This window comes from Lampetra fluviatilis, chromosome 52, assembly GCF_964198595.1.
Source record: "Lampetra fluviatilis chromosome 52, kcLamFluv1.1, whole genome shotgun sequence".
Lineage (NCBI taxonomy): Eukaryota > Metazoa > Chordata > Hyperoartia > Petromyzontiformes > Petromyzontidae > Lampetra > Lampetra fluviatilis.
In genome coordinates, this window is record NC_136326.1 from 8,943,896 (window position 1) to 8,970,089 (window position 26,194).

Consider the following 26,194-nt stretch of genomic DNA (forward strand, 5'->3'; position numbering starts at 1 on the left):
TTCGTTTGATGGGAAACAATTGTGATCTGATCACGAGTTTGACACGCGATAAGCTGCGCTGGCTACATATTAAATGGAGGTTTGTGTATCAATGATGCCTACTCATCTGAAAGGATCTCCATCAATCTGTTCCGTCCTATCTTGCCAATCACGCAAAGACAAAGATCCCCTGTACAGCCATGTCAGGCTGCAGGGGCAAGTGCTGTTGGCGAGTGCCTAAACCGGGGCAGTAGTGTAGCCACAACCAAGCCCGCCGTCGCCTTTGTTTCCCCAGTTCTGATGTTTCACGCATGGCAGCAGCGTGTGCTCGTTTTTAGGCCGAGTCCATCTAGAGGCGGCCCCAGAATCCAGTTCGGATATTCGTCATTGACGTTGGCCGTGAGCGGGAATCAAACCCACCCAGCGAAAAAAAACACGGGAACAAAATCACGGCACGTGCCGCATGGCCACATGCGCACACAGCCAAGACACACACAGCCCCGAATGACGCGCGTTAAAGGATGCAGATTCAAGTTCAGTGAGTAAAGTCGGGGAAGCACGTTCTAAGTCAGGGGGCGGGGGGAAGGGATGGGGTAGGGATACACACACAAAGAATCACCGCCACACACACACGGAATCACCGGCGACTTCATATGGCGAGCCAACACGAGGGAGCCCACCACGCACGGAATCGCCGCCACTAATGCCAATACCCGCCATTCGCCATTAAGTGACGGTGATGTCACCATCGCGCCTGTGCCAGGCCAGGTGCACATTGAGGCCACGTGAAATGTGGAAGGCTCGCTGACAAGAGGTCTCGGGACAGACCCAGGAGCCATGGGTTGGCTGAGATGACTGGCAGATGCACCACCTGTGCCACCCCCCACTGCGCCAACTTTCTTCATTTTAGCCGCCTGGCACTCCGCTCGTTGTTGTGAGTGTCACTCCTCTGCCCTCCGCTGTTGCTGGAGCGTCCTTTAAGAGCCTCCTCCATAGAGGCTGATCTTGACACTCCACTCAATTCCACATCCTCCCATACCGCATCAGTCCATCTCTTGTCCAGCCCGTATCGTGCCCGTTTAGCCCCCTCTGTGCGGCCAAACAGAAGCTGCTTGGGCATGCGGTGGCTGGACATGCGGGCTACATGACCCAGCCAACGCAGCCTTGCCTTCCAGAGGAGGTCACTGATGCGAATGTGTCCAGACCTTTCAAGGATTTGTGAGCTCCTCACACAATCCAGTCTGGTTAAACCCAGGATGGATAGTAGGCATGCCAGCCTGAATGTTTCTAACCGGCGCAGATGTTCAATTAGAGGGGTCCACGTTTCACAAGCGTAGAGAAGGGAGGGAATGACTGTGGCCGAGAAGACCTGAAGCTTCGTGTGGAGCGACAGACCAGGTTGCTTCCACACAGTGTTACACAGCCGACGAAAAGATAATGCCGCCCGACTGATTCGTAGTGAGACCTCTGCTGTTAAACCGGAGCTGGTCAAAAGCACACTGCCCAGGTATGGGAAGCTCTCCACTCTCTCCACAACTGCCCCATCACCAATGGGGAGCTGAGGGGGTGGAGTGTTTGGTGGCACAAAATACCCAGGCAGGTGCTACGTTTTGGTGGGGCTGATGGTATGGCACACTCCAGGTTCAGCAGCAGCACATCCAACTCCTCCTCTGAGTGAGCATCAATCACCAGATTATCGGCATACATACCATACTCTTAGGTTTACCGAAAAAACCTAAGAGTATGATTCGTTGCAGTCACGAAAGCTTCAAATCTAGAATACATACCATAGTTGACTAAAAGGGATCCTTCTCTCGACCGCACCTGTGCATCAATCAACCTCCAGTTGTCAGTTTAACACGTAGGCTTTCGCAACCAATATCATCCATAATAGAGGTTTTTGGGTTAGATCGCGTAAATATATAAATGTTGTTAAAACCCGCCACCATCCGACACAGCCAACTAGTAAGGGTTGTCACGTAAACAGAACATGCCAATCGGACACTAGTACAGTACACTGGCGTGTTGGAGAGCCAAGCCACAACATTTACAAACTCGCTTCATCAGGCGACAGCCAGATTTGTGGAGAAGTCTTCCTGTTTCGTTCCTTACATAGAGGCGTAGATGTGTTGACCACGCAGCTGCGCTCTTGCACAATGTGGGGGGGGGGGGGGATTACTGAGGCAACGCACATCATGCATGCGCATTATGCGAGCCCTTTGAACTTGTCCTTCCTGTCTATTGTGTTTATTAAAATATCCCTACCAACGGCAATCCCTATTGAAGTACGCTGGCCTTTGTAGGCATGCATTTAAATAATGTTTTATTTGATGATTCGCTTCCACGCAGCACAAAGACGGTAGCTATCCGAACAGTAATTTTGATTCCTTTCAATTTATGGGCTATCAAAATTCACAAACCTGATGTCCCATTAAGACCCATAGTTAGTACAATAGGCTCTGCCACGTACAAATTAGCACAATACGTAACGAAACAAATACAGCCCTCCATCGGTAGGACATCTTCGTTCATCAAAAACTCTGAACATCTCGTAAATATAATTAAAGTAATTAAGCTTAACCCTGATGATATTCTCGTAAGTTTTGATGTGACCTCTCTGTTCACGAGGGTTCCGGTCAACGAGTCAATTAAATTACTCAACACGCTGGTAACGAACAAAGGTTTAGCCAAAGTTATCCCAAGACTAGCTGAACACTGTCTAAAGAACACTTCTTGTGGCAAGGTAACTTCTACAAACAAAAGGAAGGAGCAGCAATGGGCTCTCCTTTGTTTCCTGTGATAGCGAATTTGTACATGGAAGATTTTGAAACAAAAGCAATAGCTTTTGATTTAAAGCTTTCGTGACTGCAGGGATTCATCTTCTTGGTTCTTTCGGTAAAGTCACGTAGAAGGGAAGTAATAAAATAATAAAAATAAAAGCAATACAATTATTCTCACGACGTTTCGGCCACAACGCAAGCAGCCGTCCTCAGGTGAAAACCAGGTCCGTCGAGGCGACAGAGTCTGTCTAAAGAACACTTCTTGTGGCACCTGATGACGGCTGCTTGCGTTGTGGCCGAAACGTCGTGAGAATAATTTTATTATGTTTTATTTGTATTATTTTATTACTTCCCTTCTACGTGACTTTACCGAAAGAACCAAGAAGAAGAGGAAAAAGCAATAGCTTCAAGCACACTAAAACTATCTGCGTGGTTTAAATATGTTGATGACACATTGGTGGTCTGGCCACACGGAAAAGATACACTGAACGCATTTCTAAATCATCTCAACTCGCAAAACCAATCCATCCAGTTCACCATGGAAGTGGAAGCTGACAAAACTCGACCATTTCTGGATATATTCTGCTCGGACGGGGTAGAAATGGTTAAAAAACACGCAGTGTTTACCGAAAGAAAACGCATACTGACGCCTATCTGAATGCAGAGTCACACCATCACCCCGCTTAGAAATCTGCTCCTATCAAGACGCGCATTCATCGAGCTAAGAAAGTGTCAGATGGTGACAGTCTGAGAAGTGAAATTCAACATGTTAAGGAAGCGCTGCAAATGAACGGTTACAATGATGCACAAATCAACAGGGCATTGAATACCAAAACCAAATAAAAAAAACGAGCATTGAAACTGCCCCAAGTATTTAAAACGATCAGAATACCGTACATGGCGGGAGTAACTGATAAACTAGCCAGATGTTTGGAAAAACAAAACATCCGAGTCATATTTGGCACGGTACATAAAAAACAGAATCTAATATCTGGTACAAAATATGTATTACCGAAGTTATCAACACAAGGTGTGTACAGGATTAACTGCACGTGTGGAAAATGTTATGTTGGGCAAACAGGACGAATGATCAGCACGAGACTAAAAGAACATCAGAGAAATATTCAATTATCCCAAATGCAACTGTCAGCAGTAGCAGAACACGCGTGCCAACAAAGACACTCAATTTATGTTGATGTTGAAGTTTTGTGCACAACTAGCTACTACTGGCTAAGACTGATTAGATAATCTATCGAAATTTAAATAAATAAAAATAACGTTAACCGTTCGGATAGCTACCGTCTTAGTGCTGCGTGGAAGCGAATCATCAATAATACATTCTTTAAATGCATGCCTACAAAGTGCATGCATTTGGTAGGGCTATTGTAATTAACACAATAGATAGGAAGGACAAGTTCAAAGGGCTCGCATAATGTACGTTGCCTCAGTAATCCCCCCCCCCCCCCCACATTGTGCAAGAGCGCAGCTGCGTGGTCAACACATCTAAGCCTCTATATAAGGAACGAAACAGGAAGACTTCTCCACAAATCTGGCTGTCGCCTGATGAAGCTGGTTGTAATTACTAGCGAAACGTAATTCTCAGTTTGTAAATGTTGTGGCTTAGCTCTCCAACACACCGGTGTGCTGTACTAGTGATGAATTGGCATGTTTTATTTACGTGACAACCCTTACTAGTTGGCTGTCAGATGGTGGCAGGTTTTAACGACACATATATTTACGCAATCTAACCCAAAAACCTCTATATTGAACCTCCCTTTGTATCTGTACCAGATGTAACTTCCTCCAGTACAGCCAATGAAAGCTTCTACATGGTCAAAGATAATGTTAAATATTGTGGGAGCCAGATGACATCCCTGTTGCACGCCAAAGGGAACAGGGAATGGCTCCGACTCCTGGCCACGAAGCTTTACCCGGGCCTTCCCACCATCATAAAAGCCCTTAATGATTGTGAGCAGAGAGTCAGGGACTCCCAAAGCACGACGTACTGCCCATAGCTCTGGCCTGTAGATGGTATCATAGGCCTTGACCAGGGCAATAAAGCAAAGATGTAGGTCTTATTGGAATTCCCTACACCTCTGCTGTAGCAGACGGACAGAAAATATGGCATCTGTGCAGGACCCCCCTTTCCTGAAACCGCATTGGGGCTCCGCAAGCCTCTCCTCCGCGTGCCTGGCAAGGCGATGTTGCACAATCCATACCAGGACAATATTGAGGCACCGCTGCCCTAGCAGGGTCATACCCACCTTTCCCCATAATGTCTGGACTGAAGGAATTCCCCTCCCCCAAGACCTCACAAAAATACTCTGCAAACCTGCAGAACTGTTCCTGGGGGTCGGAGATCGGGTTACCGTTCTTTCTTTAAGGATGGTGATAGACCAGGTGGTGAAAGTAACTTTTTTTTGGAATTAAATAGTGATTTGTAATTGCGGGCTACTGAGGAAGATTCCATCTCCTCAGCAACCCACCACTCATCCTTGCAGTGCCGCATGGCACTCCGAATCTCCAAGCGAAGGCTGCGGCAAGCCTCCTCATTCTCCGATGTTGGAATTTGTAGACGACGGGAGTGGGCCTGTCGTTTTCTCTCAACCAACCGGAACACCTCCTCCTTCAGCCAGGGTCTCTGGGGAGGTCTGGACCGCATACCCAATGCAGCCATTGCAGCTGCATGAGCCACAGTCCTGAACGTCACCCATTTCCCCTCAGCATCACAAGGAGGGGGGCATTATGCTCACCCCAGCTGCAAGCGGTTGAAATTCCTACTTGCAACTATCCTCGGCTAGCTGAGACCAGACCACTGTGGGTTTCAATGGGGTTGACACCCACCACCGGAGTGGAAGAATGGCAGGCGCATCTTACAGGTAACAAGTCGATGGACATAGGGAAATCAGCTCTACAGTAGATCCTGGTGTCAAGGACATGGGCCCGCATCCACTAGTCCATAATTATATAGTCCAGCAGATGTTCTTGCTTGGACCTGGCATGCATCCATGATGGTGTGTGGATGCGCTGATTCCGCAACAGCGTGTTCATAATAACAAGCCCATGGGCTGCAGGAAAGTCTAGTAGCCTCCTTCTGTTATCATTAAGATGATCTGGCCCATCACTCCAACCGAGGTGTCGTGTATCATGACCCACTCAGGCATTAAATACACCTTTAGCTAGTGCCTGGGACAGGAGGTTATAGAAGACATCTGACTCATCAGCCTTGTCTGCATCCCTCCACCGATGTTCATCTTTGGTGGGGGTGTAAGTAATCACCGCCACCACCATTCCTCTCCTCTTGTTGCTTTTTTGGTAGTTTTCTGCCCCGAGTGCAGGACTGTCCACCGCTCATGATGACTGGTGCCAGAGCCGGTCCACCGGACCTCCTGTATTCCACATTGGTCCAGACGGTACCGGTCCATCTTCTGACAGAGGAGTGGCAGCCTCTCCTCCGCAACGAGAGTGCGAACGTTCCGTGTGCCCAACCTCAGTGGTTTCCTGTTTCTGGATCCGCCAGAACGAGTTTGGCCCGAAGGCGTCATGGCCGCCTGTCCCCCTGGTTTCTAGCACGGGCTCATGTCGGTGTTTCCACCGCCGTGCTTGGTAGAAAAAGTGCCAGGTGGAGGGGTTAGCAACCCCTTGCACGCACCGATCTATCTACATCGCCCAGTCACACCAACATGGCCCGCATACACACATAGCCTGCACCACTTACACACTGCTACACACACACACACGCACTGCTACACACACACATACATGGAATCACCGCCACCCACACACAGCCCCACACACGACACCTTATCGGCCATGGCAAGCATCCTTGGACGCGTTGATCGATCACTGGAGGGAAGCATTTTGTATTCTGACCCAGCATGGCATTCGTAGTGCCACGCTCAAGTCAGCTCTGTTTACTAAACGATTAAAACTATTCGACCATTTTTTTGTATTTACCAGGCAAAGCCCACTGAGCTATATTTAGCTCTTTTTCAGAAGCACGACCTGGCTATCACAAATGATAGCGCAACGAAGTGGCTCATCTTCGTGTGGACATTTATAGCAGCAGCCAAATACTCTAAAACGCGTGATGTTGATTCTAAATGTGGAGGGAAAAACCGGAAGACCCGGAGAAAAATCCACGCGACCACGGGGAGAGAGAGACACGTAAACCCCAAATATACAGCAGGCATCAGGGTCGGGATCAAACCCATGACCTCCTGTATACCAGGCATGGTAGTCAACTTCTCGCCACCATAGTGGATAGCCGCGCTCGTTCCCGAGTCGGCGGTGGTGCAACGCGCCGGCAGGAACTGGAGCCTGCGGCCCGGTTCCTGGGAGCGGGCCAAGCGGGGAGAGCTGCTCGCCCGCTCTGCGGAGTCCACGGCTGGTGAGTAGCGGCCACACCACACAGAACCTCGACATGAAACGGAGGCTTCCCCACTGCGGACAGCTGGGCGTCGATAGCAACCGCGACTCACAACCGCGACTCACAACCGCTACTACTAACGCCGGATGCCGTGTCACCTCATCTCCTAGCGCTGCTCTCCCTCCTCCTCCTCCTGGCAGCGCCACCCCGCCCAAGCGCGACTCGCTCTCGCTCCACGATGCGCGTGAATAATCGATGGTCGGAAGCACATGGTCACGGGGACACGGGGTTACAGTGTCATGGGGTCATGGGGACACGGGGTCATGGGGACGCGGGGTCACAGGGTCACAAGGTCATGTAGACGTGGGGTCACAGAGACGCGGGGTCATGGGTTTGTGGGGTCATTGGGTCGTGGGGTCACAGGGACGCGCTAGGGGAGAATATCCCACGAGTCCAATCAGCACAGACCCTCTTTGTCTTTCTGTCTATTGTCTCCCCCTCTCTCATCTCTCGATCTCTACTGGTTCAGCTTCGCCTTGCTCTGGCTGTCTCATTCACGTACATTTCCTTTAGAGCTACTTGGTGTGTTGTGTTTAGTTCGTTGTCCTTCCCCCGCACCTCCCGAATATTGGCATGGTTTGGCTATGCACGCTGCGTAAGCAGTCCGACACTACACACACGGCACAAAGACGCGCGCACACACACGCAGGCGCATCCCTTCTCGTGCATGCCGTCCATCTCCCCTGGTACAACGCGCAACGCCGGCACCAATGTTGGGCCAACTTTGGGCCAACGTGGCGCGTTCACGGGGGCCGCTTCAGTGGTTACGACGTCGCCCCTCCCCATCTCCCCTCCCTCCCCTCTCCCCTCTCGTTCCGTTGAGCCGCGACCTCGATGACCCACGGCCGCGATGGGCGACCGCGGCCGGCCCCCCGGGAGGCCCTGCCCGGGAGCCCCTGCCCGGCTTTGTAAACCGTCTTGCCCCCTAGGGACAGCCCCATCTCGTGGCTGGGAGGGGAGAGGCTCGCTGTTGGCTCGGGTCGTGAACGACGGTACGGGACCACGGCCGCCCGGCTGGTGAAGACGCACGCGGACAACGACGACGACGATACGGCCACCGCGGCCATCGCGGCCATCAGGACGGGAATGGTGATGGTGGTGGTGGTGACAATGATAATGACGATGGTAATGATGACAATGGTGGCAATGATGGCAGTGATAGTGAAGATGATGGTGATGATGATAATGATGGTGGTGATGATGATGATGGTGGTGATCGTGGTGATGATGGTGGTAATAGTGGCGATGGTGATGATGACGATGGTGACAATGGTAATGGTGATGGTGACGCTGGTGCGCACACTGGAACGGGAACAGCAGCAACGATTGAACTGGGACTCGGTGCAAATATTGCACGAGCCTTGTTCTCACCAGTAGACTTCATCTCCACACCTCCTCCACCTCCTCCACTCTCACCTCCACCTCCTCCTACACTGATCTCAACACCACCTTCATTTCACGTCCAACTCGTTCACCTCCTCCTCCGGTACACCTCATCCCCTACACCTCACCTTCCTCCCCTACACTTCATCATCCTCCTCATCGTCCACCCTCACCTCCTCCTCGTCGTCCCCTACACCTCATCCACTCATCCTCTCGTCACCCACACCTCATCATCCTTCTCGTCCCCTACACCTCCACGCCACCCCTTACACCTCATCCACTCCTCCTCATCATCCCCTAGACCTCGTCCTCCTCCTCCTCGTCCCCGAGGCCGAAGCCCAGGCGACACTCTGCGTAATACTCAGCCGACCTGGCAGGGCCGCAGGCCCGCGGCACCGGGTCGATGGCGAGCGTGGTCGGGGGCAGGCGGGGGGCGGGGGGGGGCCGCGGGGCCCCCCCAACCCTCGCCGTGGGAGACCGCGGCGGGGGCGTCGGCTGCCGCGGTTGTCGCGGCGACGGCGGGGGGGAAGGGGGGGCGCCGCCCCCGCCGCCCAGGCCCGGCCCCGGCCCGTCGGCCACGAAGGAGAATCCGCGGAACTCGTCCGGGGGGAGCTGCAGCAGCGCGGCCGGGTCGGTGGGCGTCAGCGCCGGGTCCTCGCGCGTGAAGTCCCCGTCAAAGTTGGCCACGTCGCGCTTACCCCGCTACACAGGGGGGGGGGGGGGGGGGCGGGAGTAGAGTTAGCGATAGCGTGGGGATAGAGATAGCGTTATGGAGAGGGTTAGAGGTAGGGTTGTGGAGAGGGTTATGGAGAGAGTTAGGGGTAGGGTTGTGGAGAGGGTTATGGAGAGGGTTAGGGTTAGGGTTGTGTAGAGCGTTAGGGGTAGGGTTATTGTTATGGATAGGGTGAGGGGTCGGGGTTTGATTAGAGCTATGCAGTAAGATGATCAACAATTGGTGGTGCCATCACCACTGCGCTTGTGCCAGGCTAGGTGCATCTTGAGGCTATCACGTGAAGTGCAAGGCTCGCTGCTGGCAGAAGGTCAAGGGAGAGAAAATGCTGCTGCTGATGATATTGATGACGGTGCCACTGCCAATGATGCTGCAGCTGCTGATGAGATGATGATGATGATGTTGCCACTGTTGATGATGCTGCTGATGATGACGATGATGCTAATATTGATGACGGTGCCACTACTGAGGATGATGATGATGATGATGCTGATGTGGATGATGATGATGATGATGATGCTCCTGATGATGATGATGCCACTGCCAATAAGAATGCTGATGCTGCTGATGAGGATGATGATGCTCCTGATGCTGATGACACTGCTGCTGTTGTGCACAAACCCCCCCCTACCCCCCTCTGCCCCCCCCCCTCCACCCAGGCTCACGATGCGTGGGCGGAAGGGAGCGGGGAGACGGCGGTGCTCCAAGGCGTCCCAGTCGAGGCCGCGGTAGAAGGGGTGAGCGCGGATCGCCGCCTCCCCACCCTGCGCCGCCACGCAGCCCAGACGGCGTGCCGGGGACTTCACCATGAACTGGGACACGCGGAGACACGGGGGGTGAGACACGGGAGGTGAGAGGCACGCAGAAACGGTGGTGAGACACGGGGGGTGAGATACGGTGGGGGGAGACACGGGGGGTGAGACACAGGGGGGGTGAGTTTTGGGGGGTGGTGAGACACGGGGGTGTGAGATTTGGGGGGGGGTGAGACACGGGGGGTGAGACACGGGGGGTGAGATACGGTGGGGGGAGACACGGGGGGTGAGACACGGGGGGGTGAGACACGGGGGGTGAGACACGGGGGGGTGAGACACGGGGGGTGAGACACGGGGGGGTGAGACACGGGGGGTGAGATACGGTGGGGGGAGACACGGGGGGGGTGAGTTTTGGGGGGTGGTGAGACACGGGGGTGTGAGATTTGGGGGGGGGTGAGACACGGGGGGTGAGACACGGGGGGTGAGATACGGTGGGGGGAGACACGGGGGGTGAGACACGGGGGGTGAGACACGGGGGGGTGAGACACGGGGGGTGAGATACGGTGGGGGGAGACACGGGGGGTGAGACACGGGGGGGTGAGACACGGGGGGTGAGACACGGGGGGGTGAGACACGGGGGGTGAGACACGGGGGGGTGAGACACGGGGGGTGAGACACGGGGGGGTGAGACACGGGGGGTGAGATACGGTGGGGGGAGACACGGGGGTGTGAGATTTGGGGGGGGGTGAGACACGGAGAGTGAGACACGGGGGGGTGAGACACGGGGGGTGAGACACGGGGGGGTGAGACACGGGGGGTGAGACACGGGGGGGTGAGACACGGGGGGTGAGACACGGGGGGGTGAGACACGGGAGGTGAGACACGGGGGGGGTGAGATATGGGGGGGGTGAGACACGGGGGGTGAGACACGGGGGGGTGAGACACGGGGGGTGAGACACGGGGGGGTGAGACACGGGAGGTGAGACACGGGGGGGGTGAGATATGGGGGGGGTGAGACACGGGGGGTGAGACACGGGGGGGTGAGACACGGGGGGTGAGACACGGGGGGGGTGAGACACGGGAGGTGAGACACGGGGGGGGTGAGATATGGGGGGGGTGAGACACGGGGGGTGGGGTGAGACACGGGGGGTGAGACATGGGAGGTGAGACATGGGGGGTGAGACACGGGGGGTGAGACACGGGGGTGTGAGATATGGGAGGGGGGAGTGAGACACGGGGGGGGGTGGGGTGAGACATGGGGGGGGGGGGGTGAGACACGGGGTGCGTCTCACGGCCTTGAGGATGTCGACGGCCTGGGTGCTGAGCCACATGGGGAAGGCCACCTCGTCGTGGAGGATCGAGTCAAAGAGGTCGTCCTCGTTGTCCGCCTCGAAGGGCGGCTGGCCCACCACCATCTCGTAGACGAGCACGCCCATGGCCCACCAGTCCACAGAGGGGCCGTACTCCAGCTCCTGCAGGATCTACTCAACCACCACCACCACCACCACAACTACCACCATCACCACCACCATCACAACCACCACCATCACAACCACCACCACCAGGACAACCACCACCATCACCACAACCATCACAACCACCACCACAACTACCATCATCACCACCACCGTCACAACCACCACCATCACAACCACCACCACCATCACAACCACCACCACCATCACAACCATCACCACCACCACCACCACCAGGACAACCACCACCACAACCACCACCACCATGACAACTACCACCACCAGGACAACTACCACCATCACCACCACCATCACAACCACCACCACCATCACAACCACCACCACGGCAACCACCACCAGGACATCCACCACCATCACCACCACCATATTATTTGGGTCTTTCGGTAAAGTCACGTAGATAGTTTCAAAGAAAATAACAAAAAACTACGACGTTTCGATCGCAACACAAGCGGTCGTCATCAGGAAAAGGGGGTTAGCCTCTAAAGGCAAACTGTTTATAAAGGTTTGAAATGGGCGTAGCCCAAGTGTCAGTAGCTTGGGCGGGGCAGCGAATGTTAATGTGGTGGTACTGGTAGAGGGAAACGACGGCGCTGGTGGTGGGTTTCCACCAATTAAAGGGCTGCCAAGTAATCACTGCACCTCGCCTTACACACTCACACTGTTGACGGTGGAGGTTGCTGCTAGAGGTGATGGTACTCGTAGAGGGCCACGAAGGCACTGGTGGTGGGCTTCCACCAGTAAAGGGCTACTGCTAGTGGTGATGGTAGTAGTGGGCAGTGATGGTCCTGGTGACATGTCACTTAGTTTCCCCAATGTAACTACTGCCGCAGACAGCTTAGTTTGTAGACGCCGGGGTATTGCATGTCAGAGATCACATCCTTCACAGATGGGATCAGATCACGAATTTTATGTACTGTGTTAAATCAAACCTGGATCTTGTGTTTGCTCATGATTTTGGAAATATTTTTGGTGACCCCTGCTATGTATGACAAGGTGATGGTTTTGGTTGGGTCCTCAGATGGTTCTTTCCCAACGGTTGGGGTGATAGCTTTACGGACTGTGTAGTCTGAATATCCATTCATCTTGAGAGCTTGGTGTGCGTGTTCGAGTTCACTGGCTAGGCGATGATGGTCGAAAATACATCGAGCTCTATGGTGTAGAGTTTTGATGAGGGAATTCTTCTGGGATGGATGGTGGTGAGAGTCAGGCTTTAGGTAGGCATCCATATGTGTGACTTCTTGTAGACAGTGGCCCATTGAGTCATCTGGTCTATTTTCGATGAAAACATCTAAGAATGGTAGCTTGCCATCCTTTTCGACCTCCATGGTGAATTTGATGGCTGGGTGTATGGAATTGATGTGGATGAGGAATTGCTTCAGAGCTGGTAGGCCAGGTGGCCAGATGACAAACGTGTCATCTACGTACCTCTTCCACAACGACGGACGTAGAGTGGATGCTTGGATGGCGTCAGTCTCAAATTTTTCCATTAAAACATTGGCTACAACTGGAGATAAGGGATAACCCATTGGGGTACCTTCAACTTGTTTGTAGTAAGTGTTGGTGAGGCAGTGTCTCACCAGGGCCGGTACATCAGCATTCACTCCTTGTTGGACCAAATATTCAATGATTGCAATGGTGTCAGGAACTTTGGTAAACAAAGAAACCACATCGAAACTAACGAGCAAATCACCTGGAGATAGTGAGATGTCCTTAATGAATGATACCAAGTGAGCTGAGTTAAGTACAGAATGGTTGTAAGGTCTCAGACAGAAATCGGGCCAGTTTGTAGGTGGGTGAGTCAATGGTGGAGACGATAGAACGAAGTGGTGTACCTTCTTTATGTATTTTTGGTAAGCTATACAATCTGGGTACAATCTGGGTAGTCTAGCAGCAGAGGGTTTTTAAGGGAACCAGCTTGGTTGGTTCGATTAAAGATGTCGAATCAGTGATGATATTGTTGGTTTTCGTAATGAAGTTGTTGGTGGGATCTCTTTTAATTTTGGTATAGCTACCATCATTAAGTAGGTCCTGAATTTTGTTATTATATGTGGTTTTGTCCATGATGACTGTGGAATTGCCCTTGTCGGCTGAGAATATGATGATGTCATCTCTTTTTTAAAATTCATATTTACTGGTGTTGCTGATATGTGCATTTTTGAGGATTGCAGCGATTTCCGATCTTGTCACGTCTGCAGTAATGTGTCCCAAACCCTTAAGGGCTACATCGACCTGGGCAATGATATTATCCACTGGGGTGTGTTTAGGGGTGACTGCGAAATTGAACCATTTAGCTAGAACCGATTTTAGGCTGTCGGAAATCACAACCACCACCATCACATCCACCACCACAATCACAATCACCGCAACCACTACCACCACAACCACTACCACCACCACCATCACAACAACCAGCACCACCACAACCACCATAACGTGGCAATCGGTGCGTTCTTCGCTCATATCCCCCTTGGAACCAGTGACCGCTTCTCCAACGGGTTACCGGGTAACGCCGTTAACAAGCCCTCGCCCCATCCACGCTCAACGCTGCGCGAGTCGGAACGAGCGGCGTGGATAGCAGCCACCTCGGCAGAATCAGATCCCCCTCCCTCCCACCCCCCACCCACCGCCCCCCTCCTTCCACCCCCCCACCCCAACCTCTCTCCACCCCCCCCACCTCGGGAGCGATGTAGTCGGGGGTGCCGCAGAACGTGGAGGTCGTGACCCCGTCCTTCACGCCCTCCTTGCACATCCCAAAGTCGGCGAGCTTGCAGTGCCCCTCGGCATCCAGCAAGATGTTGTCTAGCTTCAGATCCCTGCTCACGGGGACACACGCAGGGGGGTCACGCGCAGGGGAACACGCCACACGGGAACACATGGGAACACGCCACACGGGAACACATGGGAACATGCGCACACGGGAACACATGGGAACACGCGCACACGGGAACACATGGGAACACGCCACACCGGAACACATGGGAACACATGGGAACACGCGCACACGGGAACACATGGGAACACGCACACACGGGAACACATGGGAACACGCCACACGGGAACACATGGGAACACGCGCACACGGGAACACATGGGAACACGCCACACGGGAACACATGGGAACACATGGGAACACGCACACACGAGAACACATGGGAACATGCACACACGGGAACACATGGGAACACATGGGAACACGCACACACGAGAACACATGGGAACATGCACACACGGGAACACATGGGAACACGCACACACGGGAACACATGGGAACATGCACACACGAGAACACATGGGAACACGCACACACGAGAACACATGGGAACACGCACACACGAGAACACATGGGAACACGCGCACACGGGAACACATGGGAACATGCACACACGGGAACACATGGGAACACGCACACACGAGAACACATGGGAACATGCACACACGGGAACATGCGCACACGGGAACCCGCCACACGGGAACACACACACATGAGAACATGCACATACGGGAACATACGCACATATGGGAGTAAACGCAGGGGAACACGCACACACGAGAATACACGGAAATACGTGCACATGGGAACACGTGGGGACACGTGGGGACACGTGGGGACACGCACACGTGGGAACATCAAGGGACCTCCTTTGCCAGTACAACAATATATGAGAATAGGTTTTCATCTTTTTTCTGACAACAAAACAGGTGTTGAGATGTTAAAACACCCAACTGAAACCTTTTACGTAGAATCATGTTACTGCATTAACCAGCGTCTCACCGCTAGACCCCCCCCCGTGGTGGTGGTGAGGGTGAGCGGGGTGAGCGGGGTGAGCGGGGTGAGCGGGGTGAGCGTCTCCTCACCGGTAGACGACACCGTGGCCGTGCAGGAAGGTGAGTGCGCAGGTGATCTCGGCGGCGTAGAAGCGCGCTCGCGGCTCGGGGAACTTGCGCGCACGCTGGATGTGGAACATGAGGTCCCCTCCACTCACGCACTCCATCACGAAGAACAGCCGGTCCTGCAGCAACAACAGCAGCAGTAGAAGCAGCAACAGAAGTAGCAGCAGTAGCAACAGTAGAAGCAACAGACGTAGCAACAGCAGTAGTAGCAGTAGTAGCAGTAGCAGCAGAAGCACTGTGTGTGGTTGAGGTAGCAGTGAGGGTGAGGTGGGGGTGAGGGTGAGCTAGGGGTGAGAGTGAGCTAGGGGTGAGGGTGAGGTAGGGGTGAGAGTGAGGTAGGGGTGAGGGTGAGGTAGGGGTGAGGGTGAGGTAGGGGTGAGGGTGAGGTAGGGGTGAGGGTGAGGTAGGGGTGAGAGTGAGGTAGGGGTGAGGGTGAGGGTGAGCTAGGGGTGAGGTAGGGGTGAGGGTGAGGTAGGGGTGAGGGTGAGCTAGGGGTGAGGGTGAGCTAGGGGTGAGGTGATCTCACTGCGGTCTGGAAGCAGCACAGAAGCTGCGTGAGGTAGCAGTGAGGGTGAGGTGGGGGTGAGGGTGAGCTAGGGGTGAGGGTGAGCTAGGGGTGCGGGTGAGGTAGGGGTGAGGGTGAGGTAGGGGTGAGGGTGAGGGTGAGGTAGGGGTGAGGGTGAGGTAAGGGTGAGGTAGGGGTGAGGGTGAGGGTGAGGTAGGGGTGAGGGTGAGGTAGGGGTGAGGGTGAGGTAGGGGTGAGGGTGAGCTAGTGGTGAGGGTGAGGGTGAGGTAGGGGTGAGGGTGAGCTAGGGGTGAGGGTGAGGTAGGGGTGAGGTAGGGGTGAGGGTGAGCTAGTGGTGAGGGTGAGGTAGGGGTGAGGGTGAGGGTGAGGTGAGGGTGAGCTAGGGGTGAGGGTGAGGTGGTCTCACCGCGGTCTGGAAGCAGCACAGCAGCTGCGTGAGGTAGGGGTGGGCGCGCCCCGTCACCAGGACGCGCTTCTCCGTCAGGGTGCACTCCACGTCGTCGTCCTGCACGATCGCGTCCTTGCGCAGCACCTTGACGGCGAACACCTCACCCTCCTCCTCCTCACCACCCTCACCACCCTCACCAGCCGCCCGGCGCCCCCCCCGGCCACGCAGCTCTGCCAGCAGCACCTGCGCCACACGGAGCGCAGCTTGAGACTCAACGCGACACACTTGGTCAGGGACTCTGTGCGGCTCAGTGGTGAGACCCCGAGAGCCATAGCCCAGCTGCCCTCGCCAGGGACTCTGTGGGGCTCAGTGGTGAGACCCTGAGACCCCCGGCCCGACGACCTTGTCAGGACCGGGTCCAGTGGGTCAGTGGTCGGAACTCGCACCCTGGCGAGGGCGAGCTAGAATCGCCTCCCCCTAGGCACCCATAGCCGGAGGACCCTGAGTCTAGTCCTGTGTCAAGGTGAGTCAGCCCTGATGCCTCACCCACACAGCGGTGGAGGACCCTGAGTCTAGTTCCGTGTCAGGGTGAGTCAGCCCTGAGGCAGTGACTCACCAGACAGTGGTGTAGGAGGACCCTGAGTTTAGTTCTGTGTCAGGGTGAGTCAACCAGGAGGCAGTGGCTCACCACACAGCGGTGTAAGAGGACCCTCAGTGTGGTTCTGTGTCAGGGTGAGTCAGCCCTGAGGCAGTGGCTCACCACACAGCGGTGTAGGAGGACCCTGAGTCTAGCCCTGTGTCAGGGTGAGTCAGCCCTGACACAGTGCCTCCCCAGACAGTGGTGTAGAAGGACCCTGAGTGTTGTTCTGTGTCAGGGTGAGTCAGCCCTGATGCCTCACCCACACAGCGGTGTAGGAGGACCCTGAGTGTAGTCCTGAGTCAGGGTGAGTCAACCAGGAGGCAGTGGCTCACCAAACAGTGGTGTAGGGGGACCCTCAGTGTGGTTCTGTGTCAGGGTGAGTCAGCCCTGAGGCAGTGGCTCACCACACAGTGGTGTAGGAGGCCCTGAGTCTAGTCCTGTGTCAGGGTGAGTCAGCCCTTACACAGTGCCTCACCCAGACAGTGGTGTAGGAGGACCCTCAGTGTAGTTCCGTGTCAGGGTGAGTCAGCCCTGAGGCAGTGGCTCACCACACAGCGGTGTAGGGGGACCGTAGCCCCGAGTGTTCTGGGGCTGTACTGCCGAGCGAGGTGTTCATAAAGAGTGTTGTCTACAAAACCGTCTCCGACGTCTCCCGAATCCACAGCACGACACGTGGATGACCACACCCGCAGTGCAATGAAGGGTGCACCGAGCAACATCTCCCACAAGCCCCAGGGACTTTGAAGCCGCCTCGGCAGTCCTTTTTTGGGGTGCACTCTGGGAAAGAGACGCCCACCCACGTCCGAGCGAATGTGCCACCCACACAGTTTTGGGGTGCACGATGAAAAAGAGCCCTCTTCCCTCCCCTCCTCCCTCACCTTCCCGAAGCTGCCCTTCCCCAGGACCTTGATGAAGTTGAAGTCGTGCAGACCCAGCTTCCTGCGCGGTGCCACCACGCGGGAGCCATCGGCTGGGCTCCCCCCTCCCGGGGCGACACTGGACCCGGGTGGCAGCGGCAACCCCCCCTCCACGGCGACCCCCGCCTCCCCCCCTCCTCCTCTTCCTGCATCCTCCCCATCTCCTTCTCCTCCTCCGTCCCCTTCACCGCCGTTGAAGGACCGAGCCTTCCTCACACCGAAGTGGCCCTCCTCAACATCTGCAAGGCCGAGAGAGAGAGGGGAGAGGAGGGGCGATTCGTAGATCAGCAATGTGAAACCTGATGGTGCTGCTGATGATGATGATGTTGCTGATGATGAAACTCCTAATGATGATGATGTTGCTGCAAATGATGCTGATGATGATGATGCTGATGATGATGATGTTGCAGCTGCTGATTATGCTGATGGTGATGCTGCTGATGATGCTACTGATGATGATGATGATGATCCTACTGCTGCTGATGATGATGCTACTGCTGCTGATGATGATGCTACTGCTGCTACTACTGTTCCTGCTGCTGATGATGCCGATGCTACTGCTGCTGCTGTTCCTGCTGCTGCTTATGATGATGCTACTGCTGCTGATGATGATCCTGCTGCTGATGATGATGCTACTGCTGCTGAGGCTGCTGCTGATGATGATTCTGCTGATGCTACTACTGATGATGCTGCTGATAATGATTCTGCTACTGCTGATGATGCTGATGCTCCTACTGATGATGCTGCTGATGATGATGCTACTGCTGATGATGATGATGTTACTGCTTCTGATGCTGCTGCTGATGATTCTGCTACTGCTGATGATGCTGATGCTACTACTGCTGCTGATGCTGATGATGCTGCTGATGATGATGCTACGACTGATGATGATGGTGGTGATGATGATGCTACTGCTGCTGATGATGATGATTCTGCTGCTGATGATGCTACTGCTGCTGATGAGGATGATTCTGCTGCTGATGATGATGCTACTGCTGCTGATGAGGATGCTGCTGATGATGATTCTACTGATGCTATTACTGATGATGCTGACGATGATGATTTTGCTACTGCTGATGATGCTGATGCTCCTACTGATGATGCTGCTGATGATAATGATGATGATGTTACTGCTTCTGATGCTGCTGATGATGAGGCTGCTACTGCTGATGATGCTGCTGCTACTACTGCTGCTGATGATGATGATGCTGATGATGATGCTGCTACTGCTGATGATGCTGCTGCTACTACTGCTGATGCTACTGCTGATGATGCTGATGATAATGTCGCTGATGCTGATGATGATGCTGCTGCTGATGAAGCTGATGATGATGTCGCTGATGCTGATGATGCTGCTGCTGATGATGCTGATGATGATGTCGCTGATGCTGATGATGCTGCTGCTGATGATGTCGCTGATGCTGCTGATGCTACTGCTGCTGATGCTGCTGCTCGCCTTCAGGCTGTGGCTGTGTGGGTGGAGCCGACTTGGACCTGTCCACGTGACCGTGCTGCTTCCCGTCTCCAGTCAGGACCAGAGGGGGGGTGCCTCCCTGTGGGGGGGGGGGGGGAGTGGGCGAGTGGGTGAGTGGGTGAGTGGGTGAGAGGGTGAGTGGGTGAGTGTGTGAGTGGGTGAGTGGGTGAGTGGGTGAGTGTGTGAGAGGGTGAGAGGGTGAGTGTGTGAGAGGGTGAGTGGGTGAGTGGGTGAGAGGGTGAGTGGGTGAGTGTGTGAGAGGGTGAGTGGGTGAGAGGGTGAGTGGGTGAGTGGGTGAGAGGGTGAGTGGGTGAGAGGGTGAGTGGGTGAGAGGGTGAGAGGGTGAGTGGGTGAGTGTGTGAGAGGGTGAGAGGGTGAGTAGGTGAGAGGGTGAGTGGGTGAGTGGGTGAGTGGGTGAGTGGGTGAGAGGGTGAGTGGGTGAGAGGGTGAGTGGGTGAGAGGGTGAGTGGGTGAGAGGGTGAGAGGGTGAGTGGGTGAGTGGGTGAGAAGGTGAGTGGGTGAGAGGGTGAGAGGGTGAGTGGGTGAGAGGGTGAGTGGGGGAGAGGGTGAGAGGGTGAGTGGGGGAGAGGGTGAGTGGGTGAGTGGGTGAGTGGGTGAGAGGGTGAGTGGGTGAGTGGGTGAGTGGGTGAGAGGGTGAGTGTGTGAGTGAGTGAGAGGTGAGTGGGTGAGTGGGTGAGAGGGTGAGTGGGTGAGTGGGTGAGAGGGTGAGAGGGTGAGTGGGTGAGTGAGTGAGTGAGTGAGTGAGTGAGTGAGTGAGTGAGTGAGTGAGTGAGTGAGTGAGTGAGTGAGTGAGTGAGTGAGTGAGTGAGTGAGTGAGTGAGAGGATGAGTGGGTGAGAGGGTGAGTGTGTGAGTCAGTGAGAGGGTGAGTGGGTGAGTGGGTGAGAGGGTGAGTGGGTGAGAGGGTGAGTGTGTGAGTGGGTGAGTGGGTGAGTGGGTGAGAGGGTGAGTGAGTGAGTGGGTGAGTGGGTGAGATGGTGAGTGGGTGAGAGGGTGAGTGTGTGAATGGGTGAATGGGTGAGTGGGTGAGAGGGTGAGTGGGTGAGAAGGTGAGTGGGTGAGAGGGTGAGTGGGTGAGTGGGTGAGAGGGTGAGTGGGGGAGAGGGTGAGTGGGTGAGTGGGTGAGTGTGTGAGTGGGTGAGAGGGTGAGTGGGTGAGTGGGTGAGAGGGTGAGTGGGTGAGAGGGTGAGTGGGTGAGAGGGTGAGTGGGTGAGAGGGTGAGTGGGTGAGTGGGTGAGAGGGTGAGTGGGGGAGAGGGTGAGTGGGTGAGTGGGTGAGTGTGTGAGTGGGTGAGAGGGTGAGTGGGTGAGTGGGTGAGAGGGTGAGTGGGTGAGAGGGTGAGTGGGTGAGAGGGTGAGTGGGTGAGAGGGTGAGAGGGTGAGTGGGTGAGTGGGTGAGAAGGTGAGTGGGTGAGAGGGTGAGAGGGTGAGTGGGTGAGAGGGTGAGTGGGGGAGAGGGTGAGAGGGTGAGTGGGGGAGAGGGTGAGTGGGTGAGTGGGTGAGTGTGTGAGTGGGTGAGAGGGTGAGTGGGTGAGTGGGTGAGAGGGTGAGTGGGTGAGAGGGTGAGTGGGTGAGAGGGTGAGTGTGTGAGTGAGTGAGAAGGTGAGTGGGTGAGTGGGTGAGAGGGTGAGTGGGTGAGTGGGTGAGAGGGTGAGAGGGTGAGTGGGTGAGTGAGTGAGTGAGTGAGTGAGTGAGTGAGTGAGTGAGAGGATGAGTGGGTGAGAGGGTGAGTGTGTGAGTCAGTGAGAGGGTGAGTGGGTGAGTGGGTGAGAGGGTGAGTGGGTGAGAGGGTGAGTGTGTGAGTGGGTGAGTGGGTGAGAGGGTGAGTGAGTGAGTGGGTGAGTGGGTGAGAGGGTGAGTGGGTGAGAGGGTGAGTGTGTGAATGGGTGAATGGGTGAGTGGGTGAGTGGGTGAGTGTGTGAGTGGGTGAGAGGGTGAATGGGTGAGTGGGTGAGTGTGTGAGTGGGTGAGAGGGTGAGTGGGTGAGTGGGTGAGAGGGTGAGTGGGTGAGAGGGTGAGTGGGTGAGAGGGTGAGTGGGTGAGAGGGTGAGAGGGTGAGTGGGTGAGTGGGTGAGAAGGTGAGTGGGTGAGAGGGTGAGAGGGTGAGTGGGTGAGAGGGTGAGTGGGGGAGAGGGTGAGAGGGTGAGTGGGGGAGAGGGTGAGTGGGTGAGTGGGTGAGTGTGTGAGTGGGTGAGAGGGTGAGTGGGTGAGTGGGTGAGAGGGTGAGTGGGTGAGAGGGTGAGTGGGTGAGAGGGTGAGTGTGTGAGTGAGTGAGAAGGTGAGTGGGTGAGTGGGTGAGAGGGTGAGTGGGTGAGTGGGTGAGAGGGTGAGAGGGTGAGAGGGTGAGTGGGTGAGTGAGTGAGTGGGTGAGAGGGTGAGTGGGTGAGAGGGTGAGTGTGTGAGTGAGTGAGAAGGTGAGTGGGTGAGTGGGTGAGAGGGTGAGTGGGTGAGTGGGTGAGTGGGTGAGTGGGTGAGAGGGTGAGAGGGTGAGTGGGTGAGTGAGTGAGTGAGTGAGTGAGTGAGTGAGTGAGTGAGTGAGTGAGTGGATGAGTGGGTGAGAGGGTGAGTGTGTGAGTCAGTGAGAGGGTGAGTGGGTGAGTGGGTGAGAGGGTGAGTGGGTGAGAGGGTGAGTGTGTGAGTGGGTGAGTGGGTGAGTGGGTGAGAGGGTGAGTGAGTGAGTGGGTGAGTGGGTGAGAGGGTGAGAGGGTGAGTGTGTGAATGGGTGAATGGGTGAGTGGGTGAGAGGGTGAGTGTGTGAATGGGTGAATGGGTGAGTGGGTGAGAGGGTGAGTGTGTGAATGGGTGAGTGGGTGAGTGGGTGAGCTCACGAGTAAGTGGCGGGTGAGTGAGGTGGTAAATAGAGGAGTGAGATAGTGAGTGGGTGAGTGGGTGAGTGGGTGAGTGGGTGAGTGGGTGAGTGAGTGAGCGTGGCGGTGAGTGAGTGGGTGAGTGAGCGTGGCGGTAGTTGGAGGAGTGAGTTGGTGAGTGAGTAAGCGAAATGGTGAGTGAGTGGGCGAGCATTGTCCACCTTCCTCCGGGGCTGGTTGATCTTGTCGGGAGTGACTCCGATGGTTGCGAGGACGCGCGCCATCTCCCGCGCATCCACCCCACAGTTGGGGGCCACGTTCCGCTCACACCGGCGGTGCACGTCCATGCGGCACTCTGGGACACGGAGACACGGGGCGTTACAGAGACACAGGGACATGGAGACACAGGGCGTTACAGAGACACGGAGACACGGGAACATAGCGAGCCACGGAGACACACAATGAGACACGGAGGAAATAGATCGAGAGTGACATGGAGACACAGACATACCATGAGAGAGAGACGTACCCCCTCCCCACCGCCGCTCACCACCGCCGCTCACCACCACCATTCCTCACCACCGCCACCAATCCTCACTCCTCACCCTTGCAGTGGAGGCCCTGGCGGAGCAGCCCCCAGAGCAGCGAGCCGCAGTGGTCACAGAAGGTGGGCACCTTGTAGTTGTGGATGTAGAACTTGTGCGGCACGTTGATGTTGAACCTCTGCCCCCCGACCTGCACGCACACAAACACAAAGGTCCCCCGGGTAGCCTCGACACCCTGCGGGGGCAAGCGCTACGAGCCCCGGGCATAGGTGCTCCACCTTCACCACTTCCACCTCCACCATCTCCAACACCACCACCATCCCCTTCACCACCACCACCTCCACCACCACCACCCCCACCACCACCACCTCCACCACCACCATCACCACTACCATCACCTCCACTATCTCCAACACCACTTCCACCACCATCACCACCGGTGATGGTGATGCTGCTGGTGATGGTGGTTGCGGTGATGATGCTGCTTGTGATGGTGGTTGCGGTGATGGTGATGCTGCTGGTGGTGGTGATGGTGTTTGTGGTGATGGTGATGCTGCTGGTGGTGGTGATGGTGTTTGTGGTGATGGTGATGCTGCTGGTGGTGGTGATGGTGTTTGTGGTGATGGTGATGCTGCTTGTGGTGGTGATGGTGGTTGCGGTGATGGTGATGCTGCTGGTGGTGGTGATGGTGTTTGTGGTGATGGTGATGCTGCTTGTGGTGGTGATGGTGGTTGCGGTGATGCTGCTGGTGGTGGTGATGGTGATTGCGGTGATGGTGATGCTGCTGGTGGTGGTGATGGTGTTTGTGGTGATGGTGATGGTGACGCTGCTTGTGGTGACGATGGTGGTTGCGGTGATGGCGATGCTGCTTGTGGTGATGGTGATGCTGCTTGTGGTGACGATAGTGGTTGCGGTGATGGTGATGCTGCTGGTGGTGGTGATGGTGGTTGTGGTGATGACGATGCTGCTTGTGGTGGTGATGGTGGTTGCGGTGATGCTGCTGGTGGTGGTGATGGTGGTTGCGGTGATGGTGATGCTGCTGGTGGTGGTGATGGTGGTTGCGGTGATGGTGATGCTGCTTGTGGTGGTGATGGTGGTTGCGGTGATGCTGCTGGTGGTGGTGATGGTGGTTGCGGTGATGGTGATGCTGCTGGTGGTGGTGATGGTGTTTGTGGTGATGGTGACGCTGCTTGTGGTGACGATGGTGGTTGCGGTGATGGCGATGCTGCTTGTGGTGATGGCGATGCTGCTTGTGGCGATGGTGATGCTGCTTGTGGCGGTGATGGTGGTTGCGGTGATGGCGATGCTGCTGGTGGTGCTGATGGTGGTTGCGGTGATGACGATGCTGCTTGTGGCGGTGATGGTGGTTGCAGTGATGGCGATGCTGCTTGTGGTGACGATGGTGGTTGCGGTGATGGTGATGCTGCTTGTGGTGGTGATGGTGATTGTGGTGATGGTGATGCTGCTTGTGGTGGTGATGGTGGTTGTGGTGATGGTGATGCTGCTTGTGGTGGTGATGGTGGTTGTGGTGATGGTGATGCTGCTTGTGGTGGTGATGGTGATTGTGGTGATGGTGATGCTGCTTGTGGTGGTGATGGTGGTTGTGGTGATGGTGATGCTGCTTGTGGCGGTAATGGTGGTTGCAGTGATGGTGATGCTGCTTGTGGTGGTGATGGTGGTTGCGGTGATGGCGATGCTGCTTGTGGTGGTGATGGTGGTTGTGGTGATGACGATGCTGCTTGTGGTGGTGATGGTGGTTGTGGTGATGGCGATGCTGCTTGTGGTGGTGATGGTGGTTGCGGTGATGGCGATGCTGCTTGTGGTGGTGATGGTGGTTGTGGTGATGACGATGCTGCTTGTGGTGGTGCTGCTGCTGCTGCCCGTGGTGATGGTGCTTGTGGTAGCGATGGTGATGTGGGTGATGTCATCACCTCGGGGGAGGAGTCTCTCTTCATGCCGGGACAGCGCGTGATGATCAGCTGATGGCATCGCTTGTGAACAACGCACGTGCACACTGGGGGGGAGGGGGCGGCACCAGTGGGGGGGGGGGGGGGTCCAAGATCAGGACGCGAGTCGGATTGACAGGGATGCGATGCAGCTTGATGGGGTGGTGATGGGGTTGGCGGAAGTGATGTGGGTAGTGATGGGGTTTGTGATGGTGATGTAGGTAGCAATGGGGGTTGTGATGGTGATGTGGGTAGTGATGGAGGTGGGGGTCGTAATGTGGGCAGTAATGGGGGTTGTGATGGGGGTGGCAATAATGATGGGGGTGCTGATGGTAGTCGGGGAAGTGATGTGGGTAGTGATGTGGATTGTGATGGTAGTGGAGGTCTTACCATCAGCCCCACCAAAAACTATGCACCTGCCTGGGTATTTTGTGTCATCAAACACTCCACCCTCTCAGCTCCCCGTTGGTGATGGAGCAGTTGTGGAGAGAGTGGAGAGTTTCCCATACCTGGGCAGTGTGCTCATGACCACCTCCGGTTTGGCAGCAGAGGTCTCACTCCGAATCAGTCGAGCGGCAATATCTTTTCATCGGTTGCGTAACGCTGTGTGGAAGCTACCTGGTTTGTCGCTCCACACAAAGCTTCAGGTCTTCTCGGCCACGGTCATGCCCCTCCTTCTCTATGCTTGTGAAACGTGGACCCCCCTAATGGAGCAATGTTCGCCGGTTAGAAACATTCAGGTTGGCATGTCTGCCATCCATCCTGGGTTTAACCAGGCTGGATTGTGTGAGGAGCTCACAAATCCTCGAAAGATCTGGACAAAGTCCCATCGGTGAGCTCCTCTGGCAGGCAAATCTGCGTTGGCTGGGTCATGTAGCCCGCATGCCCAGCCACCGCATGCCCAAGCAGCTTCTGTTTAGCCGCATAGGGGGGGCTAAATGGGCACGGCACGGGCTAGAGAAGAGATGGGATGATGTGGTGCGAGAGGATGTGGAGGCAGTCGCCCTCCAGCAACAACGGAGTCCAGAGGAGCAACACTCACAACAACGAGCGGAGCGCCAGGTGGCTAAAGCACAACAAGTTGGCACAGTAGGGGGCACAGGTGGTGCATCTGCCAGTCATCCCAGTCGGTCAACCCATGGCACCTGGGTCTGTCCCATGACCTCCTGTCAGCTAGCTTTTGACATTTCACTAGACCTCAATGTGCACTTGGCCTGGCACAGGCGCCGTGGTGACATCACTGCCACTTAGTGGTGAATAGCGGCTGTTGTTGTTGGCGGTAGTGATGAGGGTGGTAATGGTGATGGGGGTGGTGGTGATGGGGGTGATGATGGGGATGGGGGTTGGGGATGGGGGTGGTGATGGGGGTGGTGATGGTGGGGGTGATGGTGATGATGGGGGTGGTGATGGTGGTGATGGGGGTGGTGATGGTGGGGATGCTATTTACCTTGGCATTGGTAACCCTGTTTGCCTATAACTCCCCTGCACACAC

General features: G+C 55.5%; 1 protein-coding gene across 4 annotated transcripts in view; it reads right to left on the reverse strand.

Annotated features, from left to right (window-relative positions):
• Nucleotides 1–26,194, reverse strand: part of LOC144949143 (protein kinase C epsilon type-like) — a 384,575-nt gene that overhangs the window by 325,526 nt on the left and 32,855 nt on the right. For 2 of the 4 annotated variants that reach the window (XR_013640246.1, XR_013640245.1), the window contains exons 6-17: nt 26,150–26,184; nt 24,688–24,770; nt 22,817–22,946; nt 22,433–22,566; nt 19,368–19,464; nt 17,873–18,150; nt 16,373–16,597; nt 15,405–15,559; nt 14,224–14,362; nt 11,346–11,534; nt 9,967–10,113; nt 8,581–9,273 (exon numbers count right to left, since the gene is read on the reverse strand). Coding sequence is in view for 2 of the 4 variants with exons in the window: in XM_078879021.1 (XP_078735147.1) it covers nt 8,869–9,273; nt 9,967–10,113; nt 11,346–11,534; nt 14,224–14,362; nt 15,405–15,559; nt 16,373–16,597; nt 17,873–18,150; nt 19,368–19,464; nt 22,433–22,566; nt 22,817–22,946; nt 24,688–24,770; nt 26,150–26,184 (2,017 nt within the window). In the remaining 2 variants the exon portion in view is untranslated. Of the gene's footprint in view, nt 1–2,995; nt 9,274–9,966; nt 10,114–11,345; nt 11,535–14,223; nt 14,363–15,404; nt 15,560–16,372; nt 16,598–17,872; nt 18,151–19,367; nt 19,465–22,432; nt 22,567–22,816; nt 22,947–24,687; nt 24,771–26,149; nt 26,185–26,194 lie in introns of those variants that run through there. The other 2 variants (XM_078879021.1, XM_078879020.1) reach the window with 1 other exon arrangement.